A 16,507-nucleotide genomic window follows, 5' to 3' on the forward strand; every position below is an offset into this window, starting at 1 on the left:
GGGACACTAAACACGAAACAAAGAGAAGCTCTGCCTAGAACCTGTGTTGTCCAATGTGGTAGCCACTGCCCACATGTGGCTTCTTAAATTTAATTGTAAAATTAATTAAAATGAAATAAAGCTTAAAAGACAGTTCTTCAGGCACACTAGCCACATTTCAAGTGTTAAATGCCATGTGTGACCAGTGGCTAACCTATTGGACAGGGCAGATTATAGTTGCAGAAAGTTCTAGTGGACCAAGATGGAGGAGTGTGCGCTGCCTGAGATGGCATAGGGAGAGACAAAGCAATCTGTAAGGCCTGAGTAATCTGGCACAGAGGAGGAGGAGTATAAGGGCATGAAGGGCAGGCAGCAGCATCTCACAGCCTAGATGGGGGAGGAGGCACACCATACCCACTGAGCACTCACTGTATACTGGGACAGGGCCAAAGGAAAGAGTGCCCTCGTCTGGCCAAATTCCAGCAAACCGGCCCCTAGCTTGCAATCTGATTTCTAGTCAGGCTTCTGCCAGTCTCGTTAATCACAAAGGCACAGATGAACAAACTGAAGCACTGAGAGAGGAGGGTATTGGCTGGAGATTAGTAACCACGGGAACCTGGTGTTCTTCATCCAGACGCCTAGAATCTCCTACCTGGTATTGTCCTACCTTTCAACAGCATTGCCCAGCCCTGGCCCATATACCACCAAGGATGGGGAGCCAGCTGAAATATGTATCTCTGAAGCTGCCGCCCAATGGTTCTAGGTCAAGAAGTGTTTCCCCTTCCCCCACTGATACCAAAAAAGAGAGGTTCAAGAAGTGGGGGTGGGGGGACTAGAATGGTAGGAGCCATGAGAAAGAGCTGGATTTGGGAAGATAGGGGGAGGTGAGGGAACTGGGCTGGAAGTTACCTTTCCCTATTCTGGCCCCTTCCAGACTTGTCCAGTGCCCCATCCTCTTGTGCATTCCAAACTTATGTCTCTCTGTACATCTGGGTGAGGGGACTGTCCCTACTCCAAGGGAATTTCCAGCACCCTTGTATGGCCAGGATTTCTCATTTGTCTCCCCTGTACCCCTGGGCTGGTTGGTGGGGACTGATTTGTGGGAATGGGGAACTCCTCCAGAGGTAATGGAGAGGATTAGAGTGGCCACTGCAGGAAATCTGGGACTGGGGCCTAATGTCCCCATTCTGTGACCCTGTATACCCTGAGAGTCTGCCTTGGTCTCCCTTCTAATACCATATGAATCAGCTGAACCCTAGCCAAGCCCTCTAAGCCCAAGATGTGAGTTTTCTGAGGGTCTTTGCCCTGTTCCCCAAGATTCGGGTAAAGTGTCTCTCACCCTGGTTGGCTCCAGAGCAAGTCTTCTGCTGGTTTCTGGTTGCTTCTCCTCTCCTCAGGTCCAAGGCTAATGGTGACCTCTCCATCCCTTTATCAGTTCTAGCCCGGACCACTGCAACGGTCTTCTAACTTTTTCAACTCTTGGACCCTTCAGTCTAATCCACACAGTAGCTAAGGAAATCTTTCTGAAATTCAATCAAATCACTTAGGAAAATATCCAAGCTCTGATGTTCAAGGCCTCTAATATCTGAACACCTCTCATACCTCTGTTTCTGTTTTACTCACACACACATACTTATGAGTATATTTTGAAAAGCATTTGAAGAAATACTACCTTCTGTTCTGGAAACAGTTGCACAGCCCATCCCTGCAAGGCGAGGCCTGCCTGGACCCAGCCTTGAAGAAAACCACAGTGGCAACTGGGTGATTTCCTTTCCCGCTATTGTCCAACTCAGTGGGACTTCTGCTGACACCCTCCCTTCTCTGGCACACACCCCAGCTCCCAAGGAACAACCTGGTTTTTATCTGAAGGCTAGTCATTTACTTCATCATGACCAAGGATCTTTCCAGCAGCTTGAGGGGAAGAGAGAATCCTTTTTTTTTTTAATGCACTTTACCATTTTAATGGATTATACAGGAAAACAGAAGCTGACCTCTTTTTTTATATTAAAATATAATTGATATAACATTATATTAGTCTCAGGTATACAATGTAATGATGGGATATTTCTACGTATTGCAAAGTGATCACCATAGTAAGCCCAGTTAACATCTGTCACCATACATAGCTACCAAAAAAATATTTTTCTTGCAATGAGAACATTCAAGATCTACTCTCCTAGCTACTTTCAAATATACAATAGTTTTATTAACAATAGTCACCATGATGTGTGTTACATCCCCATGACATTAATTTTATAATTGGAAATTTGAACCTTTTGACTCCTTCACCCACTAGGGGATAGGAGAATTCATGACCTGAAGCCGGGGTTGGGCTTGGGTGAGGAATGGGAAAAGACAGAAGAGGGGGTCCTGTCCCCGGGAGTCTCCGGTCTGAAGAACAGGAAGAAACTGTGCCTCTGTACTCTGTATCTTTAGGCTGTTTTTTCCTCCCTAGCCCCCTTTTCCCTCCTCAGGGAGTCCAGTTGAGGCCTTCCTATTACACAATCCTGAGCAGGAGGTGGATTGAGAGGGGAAGGGAAGGGGAGGGGAGGGGAGGGGAGGGGAGGAGAGGAGACGGAAGGGAGGGGAAGGGAAGGGGGTAGGGGTGGAGAAAGGCACAGCCGATTTCGCTGCGCACCTATAGCACAGCCTCTAGGGGGCAGCAGCGGGGCTGACACAGCCCTCCTCTAGAAAAGAAGGGACAGGTTGGGCCAACAATCTGGACCAATGGAGTTGTAAGCCTCTGCTCCCCAAACATGGGGGCCCCACTTGTGCAGATCTCATACCTGCACAAGTATTCCAATTGAAACTCTACCATCGAAGCTACCATTATAACTTCATTCCTTTGGGTCTTCAATTCAGCAAAGAAGTGCATACTGTGGGCATGTAAGGTATTGTGTCCGAGGGTCAGGAGGGCATTTTAGCTTTCCAGAGCCCACCCTGGTGGGGATAAGTCTGGTAAATGCTTCTTCACCCTGGGGTGGTGAAGGCGGCACTGGGGGAAACAGGTGGAGTTTCAAGAGGAGCCTCTTTAGGTGTAGGTGGGGAAACAGGACAGTATTTATAGGATGGGTAGTTATTGGGGAAGGCTTCCGGGAGGACATGCTCTGGAGCTTGGAGGGCCCCGGATTAAAGGGGAAATTGCGGTCTCAGTCCCACATTTCTGGACGAGCTGGCCAGAAGCAAAGTGGTGATGATGACAAAGGCTACTCACCTGTCACGTCCGTCTCAGGTTCACTCTCTCCCACCTCATCCACCTCCCATAACATGCCCTGGTCCCACCCTGCCATGAATTCTTCCTGCAGAGAGTAGATGAATACAATTTATGGGGGTCCCCTCACCAAAGTACCTGTGTTTTGTTTTTGTTTATTTTTTTAAAGATTTTACTTATTTGTCAGAGAGAGACACAGCGAGAGAGAGACACAAGCAGGGGGAGTGGGAGAGGGAGAAGCAGGCTTCCCGCCGAGCAGGGAGCCCGATGCGGGGCTCGATCCCAGGACCCTGGGATCATGACCTGAGCCGAAGGCAGATGCTTAACGACTGAGCCACCCAGGCACCCCAAGTACCTGTGTTTTAATGGAAAACTCTGTAAGGCCCAGAGAAATGACTCAAAAAGCCGTACGTGGTATTCTAAAGCAGAGTCTTTCCTTGGGAACTTCATCCTCAAAGCCCCCCACATATAGGCAACTGCCAGGGCCATCTACCTTTTTTTTTTTTAAGATTTTATTTATTTATTTGACAGAGAGAGCTAGAGCCAGAGAGCACAGTGCGGGGGAGGGGAGGAAGCAGGCTCCCCGCTGAGCAGGGAGCCCGATGAGGGGCTCCAACCCAAGACCCTGGCATCATGACCTGAGCCGAAGGCAGACGCTTTAAAGACTGAGCCACCGAACTGCCCCACCGTCTACCTTCTTAAGCCTCAACTTCCCCAGCTATAAAAATGAGCAGCAAAATTAGGTCATTTTCCAGGTCCCTTCCAACGCTGACGTATAAGGTTTTAGCATTTTGAGCTTCAACAGCCTCCCATGCTGAGAGCACGGGGCTGGCCAGCCCTTGTTAGGAGGCAGCTAGTCTGTGGTTTGGCACCACTGCCCAGCCGGCATTTATTAAATCAGTGGGATGTGGTCCCTGCTGGCCTGGAAAGAGAACATTAAGCTCCAAAAACTTCCTGCAGCAGGCCTCCTTCAGAGAGCACTGCTCAGAGGGGTGAGGAACAAAACCATTCAGGTCCTTGGCGGTGCTCCAAGATCCTGTTCACTAGTATTTTTGCCCTGTCTGCACGGAGAACCCGTGACTGAAAACATCTGGAAGCCTGCTAAAGACTTGGGTGACTTCTTTCTCTTTCCTTCAGGGGTGGCTGTTCTCGACCTTGGTAATCCAAGTTGACCTTTGCCAATGCCCCTTCACATCCAACCTTCTGCACTTCACTGGGCAACAACCCTCTAATAAAATCCACATGAATCCATCTGCTAACAGCTTCTGGAAGGGCTGGAGGATCTAACACCTGCCTCGCATTCCTTGAGCCCTAGTAGCAAGGGAGAACAGGGCTGAGACCCAACTCCCGCGCCTCTGGGTCTTACAGTTGAATTGGAGAGAAAGGGAGTAGGTAGGAAGAGAGAAATGTCGATGAGAGCTTGCTAAGGGTGCAGAAGACAGCTGCAGGCAAGAAGGGCACAGGTGGAGTGACGGGGCTGCTGGATAGCCTAGCAGAGTCCCCCAGGCCTGGGCATGCCTCTTGCCAGTGACCTCAAGCCATGCTGACCAGGTTCATGGTGACTCATGGGGTCCATGTGTCACAGGCCTGGTGGTCCAGAGTTGTCTGCCCCTTGTCTCCCTCTTGTGACCTGGGATATGTCACAAATTCCTTGGGTCTCCATTTTAGGAAGTATCAACTGAGAACCCACGACATATGTGCCTGGTGCCAGGGAGAGGGTGCATCAGTGAGTAGAACACACCCAATTCCTGCGCTCTGGCCCCACTGGCTTGTATATCCTGTCCGCCTACAGGTCACAGTCTCAGGTACACTGGCGGGCTGGGGTCAGAGTGTTTGCAGTTCCTGAGGCAGGAGAACCACCCTGGCAGTGTCTGCTCTCTTCTCTCCGACTCCTCCCTCAGCTTCTCTGGGGCATAATGCGTGGACACAAGATTCCCTCTGGCTAAGGTCAGAGCTCCATTTCACTTTAGCTTTCTCCCCACCGAGGGCAAGAGTCCCCAAGAAATAAAGACAACAGGTTAGATGGACAGATAAGCTGCCTGAAGTTTATTTATAAAATACAAGGACGCACTTACTGCACCTAGACTTTTTTCTTAACTCCTCCTTTGCCTTCCTTTTCACCCAGCTGAGACGTTTGTTTGCTCTCTGAGAGTCCTCAGCTGATTTTACTAACCGATCTGCTCTTTGCTACGATGAGCCAAAGACCCACACAACCTTCCCCGAGGCTGACACTGTTCATCTCAGAAGGCCCTCAAGGATCCCACCAAGGTAAATGACTCTGCTCTGGTCAGCTCAGGACGCTGAGGAGCAGAGAAACTGGTGTCCTTCTTGGAGCGCGGCCTGCATCTCCTTGAACTGAGCCAACTGGCAGGCCTCGTCCAGCCCCAGCCAGCGGTAGGCCTGGTGCTCTTGGGAGAGGCGGATCTCCACGTTGTAGTCCTTCACCTCGGCCAGCCAGTAGATGACTGTTTTAGGCTTCTTCCTGGCCACATAATTGAGCTCCATTCTGAATCCCTCAATGATGGTCAGCTGGCCAGCTGCTATGCCGGCTTCCTCCTGAGTCTCCCGCAAGGCCGTTTCCAAGTCATTTTCTCCTGGTTCCACATGGCCTGGTTAGGGAAAAAAAAAGGAAAGGGAGCAAGAGAGCATCTTCAGCAAAGGTGGAATTTTCAGGTCTGATGATTTAAAGATGGGGGTCTTTGGTGGCTTTTCTAGATGTTGCTAGGCTCAAGGGGGCCTAGAGATTGGCAATATCCTAACTATGCCTAGGAATGGGGAGCAGAGCCGGGAGCGTCTGGGCAATTCCTCCTCCCGACCCCATCTTCTCTGCAGAGAGTTAAACAGACCATGTGTTTGGCAAGTCTGGTCTAGAAGACGGCTCTTCAGTGGTGAGAGAGATGGCCTCCCTCAGACCTCTGCTTTCTTATCCTTTGGAGCCCTCCTCATCCCATGTTCTCAGGGAACCCTTTCCCTTGAAGACCTTAAATCGATCTTCTGAAGGAGGGGCAGTCCCTTCTTGGCAGACAGGAGCAGCTGAGGAGGGAGCGCTTTGCCTACAATCTACAGTGAGGACTTAACACTGTCTTAGTTGGTCCCTGAAGTCCCAGGGCCAACAGGCTCCAAAGCCCTGCACTGCAGCCCCAGCAGCTGTTTCCAAGTAGCTATCAAGGCTTTTCCACATTGTTTTCATCTTTCTAACTGAGCAAGGCCAGATTCCAGTTTCACAGGGAAATTCCTGATGGGAACTTAGACTAAGGACAAGCTGAGAGCCCGTTCTAAGAAAATTTGTTGGCAAGACCCAAACCCAAGGAGACAGCTGCCAAGAAACTGTTGTAGGAGAGCCTGAAGCTCTGCAGACTGGGAGCAGGCCTCAGTTTTGCCTCCAGGCCTTCCCTGCAAATTCTCAGCCTGCCTGGAGGGGCCCAGAAGGACAGGGAGGGGTCTGGCAGCCCCTGTCAGCACATGGCTCCAGCGAGTTGCTGGGGGCCTCCTGGTTCAGGAGCTCCTGGGGAGTAGGAATTGTTAGCTGTTCCCTTCTTGGTTCCGACACAGGGCTATATGCTAGCTCTCCACCTTCCCAGGGGTTCTCCACAGCAGTGCCCGGAGTCAGAGAGGTTGCGGCACAGCTCCCACAGAGTCAGGACTTAAAAACCCAACCTAGCTCATGGCTTCTGGAGAATTTTCTCTGTACAGCACCTCATGTAGCCGTGTACACAAAGCCAGGTAGGTACTGCATGGGGGGGTGGGGAAAGAGGGGTGCTGGTGGTGAGAGAGGTGCGCTGATCCTCATGCCCCATCCGCACTCAGAAGTGTGGGGCATCTCTGAACATGCCCTTCCCAACGGCATCTACGCTCCATCTACCCACCAGCGTTAACAGGATAACCTCTCCCCAGGCCCAAGCAGGACAAAATTTGGAGAGGTCCTTTGAAATCTTTCAGTGAGAGGTACTATGCAATGACTTTGGCAATCAGGAGACAAGTGTGAACATTCCTATTCATAGTATTTGTGACACTTCTGTCCCTTTCTTTCACCTTATTTCTCCTTAGTGAAATGCAAATGTGCAAAGTTTACTTCCTGTTCCGCTTTCCTTATTTTCCTCCAACCCTGGATCCTTGCTCACCCCTCTCCCACGGCACTCCCCTTTAAAGTCTCTGCTCCATTCTGTCTGGGGGCTGCTCACACAGGGCTCCTGACCTGTAACCCAGTAATGACTAGACCCCAAGGTCCCCAATTCCCAGCTCAGTGCCTTTTCTCCATTTACCACAGAGGCTGGTGCTCCAGTGAATGACTGACACACACACACACACACACAGACAGACCCCCTTCTGCCCTGGGATTCAACCACAGAGTTCTATTTCCAGCTCCGGCCTGGCATGCAGACCATGTATGTCAGGAAGGATCAAGGGCTCCTGCCCACCCCACCCCGTCCTGCTGCACAGTCAATGGGACGTAAGCTTTATGGGGTGCCTGATAGGGTAGCTTTCTAAGCAACGCTTGGCACTTTCTCAAGAGCCAGCCCCTCTGCCTTGCACCTTTGGGAGGAGTCCAGTGATGAATGCCGTCTGATGCCTGCAGCAGTAGAAACTCAATTGCAGGTTTGTCCACCGTGGGAATGAGGCATCTTCGGAAGATGATCAAGCCACATGCTCTCAGGGCCATGGTCTATTTGAGGACTTAAGAAGATGGGAGACATTGGGAAGTTACACAAAACAGGAGGATCCATCCTGGGGGCAGCATCTGGTGCTGGGGAGTAGCACAGATCAGCTAATAGTGACCTCACCAACTACAGAAAAAGGCAGCATTCCAAGGACCAGTGGGGGGAAATGAGGAATCAGAGACTGATTTGTGAATGATGGTAGGACCCTGGCCCCTACCCTGTCTGTGCAGCTCTATCCCAACTCCTCCAAGGTCTCCCTGCTAAGACACAGGGCTGGTGTGAGTGTGTTAAGAGACTGGAGGTCCTCAGAGGCAAACCCCCTGAACCTGGAGAGATGCTGGGAATGGGAGAGATGAGGAATATCATCATCAAACCCATGGTCCCATTTCCCTCAGCCTCCAGCCTGAGTCTGCGGGGCAGAGACTCCAACGATGGGGTTTCTGATGGCCTGAGGGGTCACTTAGGAAAGGTAGCTTGGTGTCCTAAAAACATTTTTGTTATTGATATTTTCAGTCTTTTATCCATGTTTTAGAATGTTATACATTCACATGGTGCAAAATCCAAAGTACAAAAAGGCACACACAGTAGAAAGTCTCTTTCCCACCCAATGAGAAGCACACTGGCATAGTGGGTCAAGAGTATGACTCTGTAGCCTGGGGTCAAGTTCTGACTTTGCCACTTATTCACTGTGTGCTTAGCTCCTAAGCCTCAGTTTCCTCTGCTGTGAAACAGGATAGTAACAGTTCTACCTCAAAGGGTTGCTGTGAGATCACATGACTTAACTTTTGTAAAGGGCTTTAGAACAGTGCCTGGCATGTAATGAGCACTCGGTTGGTTTCAATATGCATAGGAAAATGTCTGGAAGGATACACATCATTAATAGTGTTTTCTGGAGGATGAGATTATGGCGAGACTTTCATTTTCTAGTCCCTATATTTCTGCATTGTTTGGAAGTTCACAGAGAACATTTATTAATTTTATAATCACCAATTCCGTAAAGACTAAAATTTTTTAGTCCTTTCCATTTCAGTTACTTTTATTTTCTTTTAAGATTTTTTTTTTTTTTGAGAGAGAGCACAAGCAGGGAGGAGAAGGAGAAGCAAACTCCCTGTGAGCAGGGAGCCCGACGCAGGGCTCAATCCCAGGACCCTGAGATCATGACCTGAGCCGAAGGCAGACGCTTAACCGATTGAGCCACCCGGTGCCCCTCAGTTACTTTTCTATTTCAGAAAAGAATGTCCACAACAACAAAAGACAGAAAGGGAGAAGAGTAGAAATATCTGCAGCAGTGAAAAAACAATTCATCATCTGAAGGGGGCCGTGTCATCAAGGTAACAAAAAATATGGAAGATCTCTTATGTAAGGCCTCACTAAAGAAAATGTGTCATTGCTTTGGTCAACAAATATTTATTGAGTACTGACTATGTAATAAGTACTGTGCTAGGCCTTTGCTCTCATGCAGTTTATATTTTAATGGGAGAGGCAGATTTTTTTTTAAAGATTTGGTTGGGGGGGAGGAAGGAGAGAAAGAATCTCAAGCAGATTCCATGCTGAGCTCAGAGCCTGTCCTGGGGCTTGATCCCACAACCCTGAGATCATGACCTAAGCCCAAACCAAGAGTCGGACACTTAACCAGCTGCACCACCCAGATGCCCTGGAAGAGGCAGAATTTAATCAAATAATTAAGCAATTTAAAAAATAATTGCCGATAAGGTATGTGCTACAAAGGAAAAATGTGTGATAGGTAACCTGACCTTGTCTGAGGGATCAAGGAAGACTTCCTGGAAAAAGAGATGTTTGAGCAGAGAAGTAAGGATGAGTAAAAGGTAAGTTGGCAATGGGAAGGAGGGAGAAAGTATGTTCCAGGCGGAGGGGACAGCATGGGCAAAGGCCCTGAGGTAGGATGGCAGAACTGAAAGAAAATCAGGTGTCTCAAATGCAGCAAAGGCCTAGGACAGTGGCCCAGGCAGGAAAAGACCTAAGTCAGTAGGGCCTCATCTGCAAGATTCCAGGGCCAAAGAAGGCTCTGGTGCACAGATAGCAGAGCTGATGCAGAGAGGATGGCTGGAGCTGGAGGTAATGTTCTCTATGGCCCCCATGCTGCTACCCATCAAGATGAGCCTGGGGACACCTGGGCGGCTCAGTCGGCTCAGGTCATGGTCCTGGGTCCTAGGATGGAACCCTGCCATCGGGCTCCCTGCTCAGCAGGGAGTCTGCTTCTCCCTCTCTCTCTGACCCTCCCCCCACTTGTGCACGCTCGCTCCTTCTCACTCAAATAAATAAAATGTTAGGGGCGCCTGGGTGGCTCAGTCGTTAAGTGTCTGCCTTTGGCTCAGGTCATGATCCCAGGGTCCTGGGATCGAGCCCCGCATTGGGCTCCCTGCTCGGCAGGAAGCCTGCTTCTCCCTCTCCCACTCCCCCTGCTTGTGTTCCTTCTTTTGCTGTGTCTCTCTCTGTCAAATAAATAAATTAAAATATTAAATAAATAGAATGTTAAAAAAAAAAAAAAAAAAAGATGAGCCTGCATCTGTCAAAGGCACAAAAATCAGACCCAAAATGAATCTCATTCTTCAGGACTGCCAACAGATAGTTTACCAAAAAACCAAATGCACCCAACACTGATCTTTCTAAATGTTTCTTTCCTTTTTTTTTTTTTTAGATCTTATTTCTTATTTATTTATTTGAGAGAGAGAGAGCATGAGCGGGGAGGGGAGGGGCAGAGGGAGAAGAAGACTCCCCATTGAGCAGGAGCTGCATATGCGGCTCCATCCCAGGATCCCAAGATCATGACCTGAGCGGAAGGCAAATGCTTAGACGACTGAGCCACCCAGATGCCCCAGTAGCAGGCTTTTTAAAACATTATATTCTATTTCCCTGGTCTTCCTATTTATGCCAAGAACTTTCCCCATTCTGGAAACCAGAAAGAAGCACCCTGTCACCACAGAACTGGTGAACAGAGGATCAGATGTCCACTTTCTCCCTATGCTATGGACCCATGGAGAGGACAGTTGTTCTAGAAAGGCAAAACTCCAATCTACCCTTTTCAGTTGCTTGGCTTGAGCCAGCTGTTCTCTAGAATTTCTCTCCTTTCCCATACACATTACTTCCTACTCATGCTTTCAGAAACAGCTCAGTGTCACCTCTTCTGCGAAGCCTCTGGCTTCCAATCATCTCATCTTCTGGGCCTTCAACATGGCTTGAATAAACTTCTGTAGGGTTTGATCGGAGAAGAACACTCTGAGAAAATTAAGGATTTAGTGTAGGGATTAGATCTTGTGCAATTATGGAAGTCGATGGAGAAATCCATGCAACTCTGTCACCTCTGCATCTGGTGTTGAGGCTGAAGTCTCTATAGGTCAGCCAGGCCAACAGTTGGGAAGGGAAGCTGGATGCGAAGTGGAGGAGAGCAAGGAAAACTGGAACTTGTGAAGACAAACCAGATCCTATGAGGACAAGTAGAACTCCTGAGGACAAACTGAAACCTGTGACTTCCTTTCACCATCTCCAAGCTCATTAACGTGGGTAACTTCGAGGAGCTGGAGCCCTTTGCCATAGAGCTAAATGTTCATCTGGCCCAGCACCCAGAGTATCTGAAGGAGGAGATTCAGCAGGAGTTGGGGAGCTGCAGGCCTGGGTGCTTTAGCCGGCACCAATAAGGTGAACCAGCAGATCAGCATTCAAAGGTATGCACTGCCACATGCTTGGTATCCTGCTCTCTTTTACAGTGTGCTGGCTGCTACTTCACTTCAGCTTCCCAAATCGTGCACACAATTTTCTTGAGGTCGACCCTAACTTGGAACCATATAGGAAGGGAATCCTGGGAAACACAGTTCCAGCTTAGCCAAGTAGACACAGTACAAAGCCACCACAAGCACAATACCTAGTCTGGTAAGTCTCAGGCTGTACCTTTGGCAGGGAAGATCCAGATTGTGCACTCTGTCTCCTTGGAACCCAGCACAGCAGCTCTCAACAGATGTTCATTGACTCAACAGAACACTCTCCCCACATCCCACTCAAACAAATGCTCAGGGTATGTTCTGGGATTTTGGGAAATAGCCCAGTGTTTTCCTGAAGAGTGCCATTTACATAAAAGTCAATGGAGCTATTGTTGTAGGTTTTCTGTTTTTCTGGAGACCATGGAGTAAAACTGTCCTGGGGTTTGAAAGAGGCCAGCTTATAGAGAAACACACACACACGCGCGCACACACACACACACACACACACACACACGACTCCAAGTGGATTCAAACATCAAAGAGGCCAGCTTATAGAGAAACACACACACACGCGCGCGCGCACACACACACACACACACACACACACACACACACACACACACACACACACACACACGACTCCAAGTGGATTCAAACATCAGGGGGTTAAAGAACACAGCATCCAATATGCAAATGTGCTTGCAGCCAGGATTGCAGAGATGAGAACTCTAGGCTGACAGCAGGCAATTCACACTTCAGAAAAGTGGCAAAGTGCCTTAGGTGGTTAAAAAAAACCTGAACAAAAAACTCCTCAATGTCATCAGAAGGTTCCAGAAGCTAAGGAAAAGTGCTCTTGCCTTTCTCTATATATACATTTCCCTTACAGCTTAGGAGGTTCAGGACCTAGGTGCCAAAAAATAATTCACAGATAAATGGCTGTACTGATGTGTTGTGTTCCAATGTTTTCATCAAATTAATCAGTGTGCAATTGCAAGCATAGCTCAACCCCCAAAAGCCCTCACAAATATACCTTTAGATACAGAAAGAGCTCCCCAAATCCTCTCAGCGTGTTCCTTATAATCTAAAATCCCTTTAGCAGAAACTCTTCCATGCCACTATGTTATCAATTAAGCCTTGACACTGTGCCAGCTACACTGTGCAAGGTTCTTTACATGTGTATTTTTTAATGTTCAAGACAAATCTTCATCATAAGCAGGATTGTCTCCAGTTTTAGATAAGGAAACTAAGATTCAAAAAGGTTAAAATACTAGCCCAAGAGCATAGCTGGTCTGTGAATGGCAAGATTTGAATCCAAGTAAGCCTAACTCCGAAGTGTGTATTTTTACCCCCTTCCACAGCTCTGCTTAATGTGAAAGAGCAGAGCTTAGAGCACAGATGGTCCTGAGAGAGGACACATGCAAATAATTTATACAATTATTTCCAGTTCCCAAATTCCCAGTCTTTGATCTATATTCGCATGGAGGATTTTTAAGGTACCTGGCTGGAATCCTTTCCACAGGACAGGTTTTAGTTGGGGTGGAGGAGGGAGGGTGTGTAGATGAAGGTCCTGGCGCCCAGAGTTGACCCTGGGGAGGTAAAGTGTAGCCTGAGGCCCCGAAACTTGGCCTATCTGATAAGAGTTTCTATGCGTCCTCTGCTTTTTCTCTGAGAAGCAGGAACCTAAAATCACATGTTCAAAACTTCATCAGGTAGCCTGGGGGTTCCCAACAACCAAGTGTTGGGAATACCTTTAATGCTAGCCTTGGACAAGCACACAAACAACTAACTTAGGGTGCTGGTATCCAGGAAAGTTGCCCAGGCCACTCCACTGTAAGGAGGAAGGCCAACTCTGCCTGCCCACAAGCAACTCCGACTGCTCAGTTTTCCCTTTCTTCCCCCATCATAATGGTCTTTTCTGATTCTCCAACTCCCCTCTTCCCTTTCAAAGGATTGAACAGAAATGAGGTGCCCATCTGTGAATAAAGCTCTTTCTTGTAAAAACAACAACAAAAAGAGAAAAAGGAAAAGGAAAGAAAAGGAAAAAGCTTCCAACTACTGTGAATAAATTGAGACCAAGAAAATGTTCCCTCAATTGCACCTTTTCCTGGACATCTGCCACTCTCTTTTCTCATAGAAACCAACCTGCTGAGTCATCTTGCTATCTTTGCTATTTGGCTGAGGGCAGAAACAGGAGATTTCACCTGTAATGGCATGAATATTGGCTTCTAGGATGAGGCCAAAGTCAGACAAGGTTGGAACAAAAATCATTCCTAGTAAAGAGGATCTGTTAAGTGGCCTATTAGTGCCATCTGCTGTACAATTCTAGAAAGCAAACATGGGGAATTCTAATATTAGAGCCTGAAGGGATTTACTTACTCATCTAACATCTGTTGAGTGTGTCCCATTTGACAAGCAGTGTGACAGGATTGAAGAGTGGATATGAAGCTGAATATTATAAATCCGCAGCTTTCTAAGTGTCCACAGCCTCATGAAAGTGAAAGGTACTTAGACAAGTTCCCAGTTTATTCTGTGCACCATAGGGGTATGTATAAGATGGAAAGGAAGCAACGAAGAGAGAGTGATTATCTTTAGGTCAAAGGGACACCCCATAAGGATTCTGAAGGACAGCTAGGAATTCACCAGGCAGAATAAAGGTGGAGGCAAGGGGCATTCCAGGCAAAGGGAGGAGTGTGGGTAAAGACCCTCAAGCACAAAATGACATTCCACTAATAAACAGTTTGTAGGCAATGAGGAGGAGCCTTTGACTGGTTTTAGGCAGGGCTGCCAATATGGTCAGATTGACATTTTACAAAAACGAATTCTGGCAGCAAGGAAGGTAGAGAATGGATTGGAAGATTGGAGGCAGGAAGATCAACCAGTCACAAGCTTTTTGCCAACAACAGTCCAGATGACAAATGATATAGAGTTAAATTAAGGCAGAGACCCCGAGAAAGGAGAGGAAGGGATGAATTTGAGAGATATCTCAAAAAGAAAACCAACAGTATTTAATGTTTCATTGTCCAAGGAAGAGGGGTGGGGGAAAGGGGAGAAGAGAGAGAGAGAGGGAGGGAGAGGTTGTTTGGTTTTGGTGACTAGAGAAGTTGGTGGAGTAGGAAGTAGAAAGTAAGCTAATGATTTGTTTGGGAAAAGATGAATCTGAAGTGCTGTTGACTACCCACAAGGTAAATGAACAGATGGAATTGTGCTCAGTGATCATCTCATTCCAACTCTTCATTTCCAAAGATGAAAATTTCCTACTAGAGAAAGATTTTGCTCCCACCATAGATACCTCTGCAAGCCACTTCCCTCTACTTGGGTACGTCTGCCTGTGCATCTGGTATTCTGGTATTCAAAGCATTTTATCCTCCTTCAGACAGAAACAACATGGAAAACCATGGCTAGCTTTGCAGTGAAAAAGACCCAGCTCCCTAATTCAACAGTTGTATTACTTTAAGCAAAATACTTCTCTAAGCCTCATCTGTAAAATGAGGGTAACTTCTACTTTATATGATTGCTGTAGAGTTTAAAAAACACATATATAGGATCTGACATAAAGAAGTACTGAATATATATGAGTCACTTTCACCCCTGTTATCATAAAAGGTCATCAGGAAGCTTCTGTGTTATGTTTCAATGGCAAGCTCTTAGCTTCTTCTGACAGCTGAATCAAGAAATGGCTTTTCATAATTCCAGCAAAACTGCTGGTGAACACACTGTTCACCACACCATTTATATTCCTTATGCATAAAGTACCACAACATAAATTCCTTTCAATAAGTACTAGGAAGAAATTTCACTCTTTTGCGAAAAATGGTTTCCTTAATTATTTCTCTGACAAGTTTTGAGCTAAATTGGGTACTTGCAGTAAGTCTACTGGCCTTGTTAGCTAGTATATTTGTTTGTTTCTATTATGAAGGTAATAGGTACCATTTTTTGAGGGGTTACTGCTTGCCAGGCATTGTGCCAAGTGCTTTACTTTCATTATTTCACTTAATCTTCACAACAACCCTCTTGAGTCTTCACCGCAATTTTTCAGAAGAGGAAAAAGGAAAGCAGGTCTGCCTGACTCCCAACATCATTGCTCTTAACCTCGACTCTGTATTAGAGTTTTACATTTGGCTATTTGATTGCACTGTTTATTTTCTTTCTTTCTTTTTTTTTCAGAGATACAGTAACAAATACATAGGGCCCAAAACCAGGCCAGAACAAAGGAAAAGGAAGTTCTGGTTTAGATGGTGGGACTCTGGTGTGATTTTCTTTTTTTACTACTGCTAATTGCCAAGATATTATCTATTCAGTAGATGAAGCCATTAGAACATACAAAATCTCTTCTGGAAAGCAGACAGGGTATAAAGGGTAACAACAAAGTGAAACTGAGGCCAAGGGCACTCCTGCCGCCGGTCCCTAAACCCGGAACTCAGAATTCCGAAGTCCCACCCCATCACCACCGGCAAGCGGGCCAGCAATGCTCAGAGCCATAGAACCCTCCCCTCTCCCTGAGGATAGAGGAAAACTGAGGTCCTGAGAGCGGCCGGGGCCTGGCCTGCCCACGCCTCACTGAGAGTCTGGTATGTCCACCCTTGACGGTGCAGCGACGGAAGATTATTCAACTGCAGATTCCCATCCCTCCAACGATCAGTTTCTCCGTGGAGAACTTCACCCAGAACCCCCTAAGACTACTCACCCAAGCCCAGGGCGGCAAAGGCAGGCCTTGAACAGAAGGTGGTGGGGGAGTACGACGACCAATCCGGAAGGTTCGGTTGCGCTTAGAGCGACCAATAGGATAGGGTAGAAGGCCCCTCCACCCGCCTCAAAGATGCCCTACTTTCACTTAGAACGTCGCGAGATCTTCACTCATGCGGTATGATTGGTTGAAAGACGCAGCTTGAGAGTTACGCCCACTGTTTCCCTGATTGGTCTTCTCGAGAAGAAGGCCTCCAACG

General features: G+C 47.6%; 1 protein-coding gene across 2 annotated transcripts; it reads right to left on the reverse strand.

Moving 5' to 3' along the window:
• Nucleotides 1-5,208: 5,208 nt before the first annotated feature.
• Nucleotides 5,209-16,384, reverse strand: NUDT2 (nudix hydrolase 2). 2 transcript variants are annotated; one of them, XM_027614294.1, is made up of 3 exons: nt 16,249-16,384; nt 7,724-7,864; nt 5,209-5,799 (listed from the first exon to the last, which is right to left on the reverse strand). In XM_027614294.1, exons 2-3 carry the CDS (start codon nt 7,848-7,850, stop codon nt 5,483-5,485), a joined length of 444 nt encoding a protein of 147 aa, XP_027470095.1. In that variant the 5' UTR covers nt 7,851-7,864; nt 16,249-16,384; the 3' UTR covers nt 5,209-5,482. The 2 variants fall into 2 exon arrangements, with proteins under 2 accessions (XP_027470095.1, XP_027470096.1); XM_027614295.1 differs by lacking the exon at nt 16,249-16,384 and adding an exon at nt 10,989-11,005.
• Between the last annotated feature and the right edge of the window lie 123 nt (nt 16,385-16,507).

This window comes from Zalophus californianus, chromosome 13 (genome assembly GCF_009762305.2).
Source record: "Zalophus californianus isolate mZalCal1 chromosome 13, mZalCal1.pri.v2, whole genome shotgun sequence".
NCBI classification, from domain to species: domain Eukaryota; kingdom Metazoa; phylum Chordata; class Mammalia; order Carnivora; family Otariidae; genus Zalophus; species Zalophus californianus.

Excerpts from the sequence above, each read along its gene's own strand:
- NUDT2 (XM_027614294.1), bottom strand. The coding sequence starts at position 7,850 with ATGGCCCTGAGAGCATGTGGCTTGATCATCTTCCGAAGATGCCTCATT. Across the intron at positions 5,800-7,723 it reads TCACTGGACTCCTCCCAAAG|GCCATGTGGAACCAGGAGAA; the intron begins GTGCAAGGCAGA and ends TTCCCTAACCAG.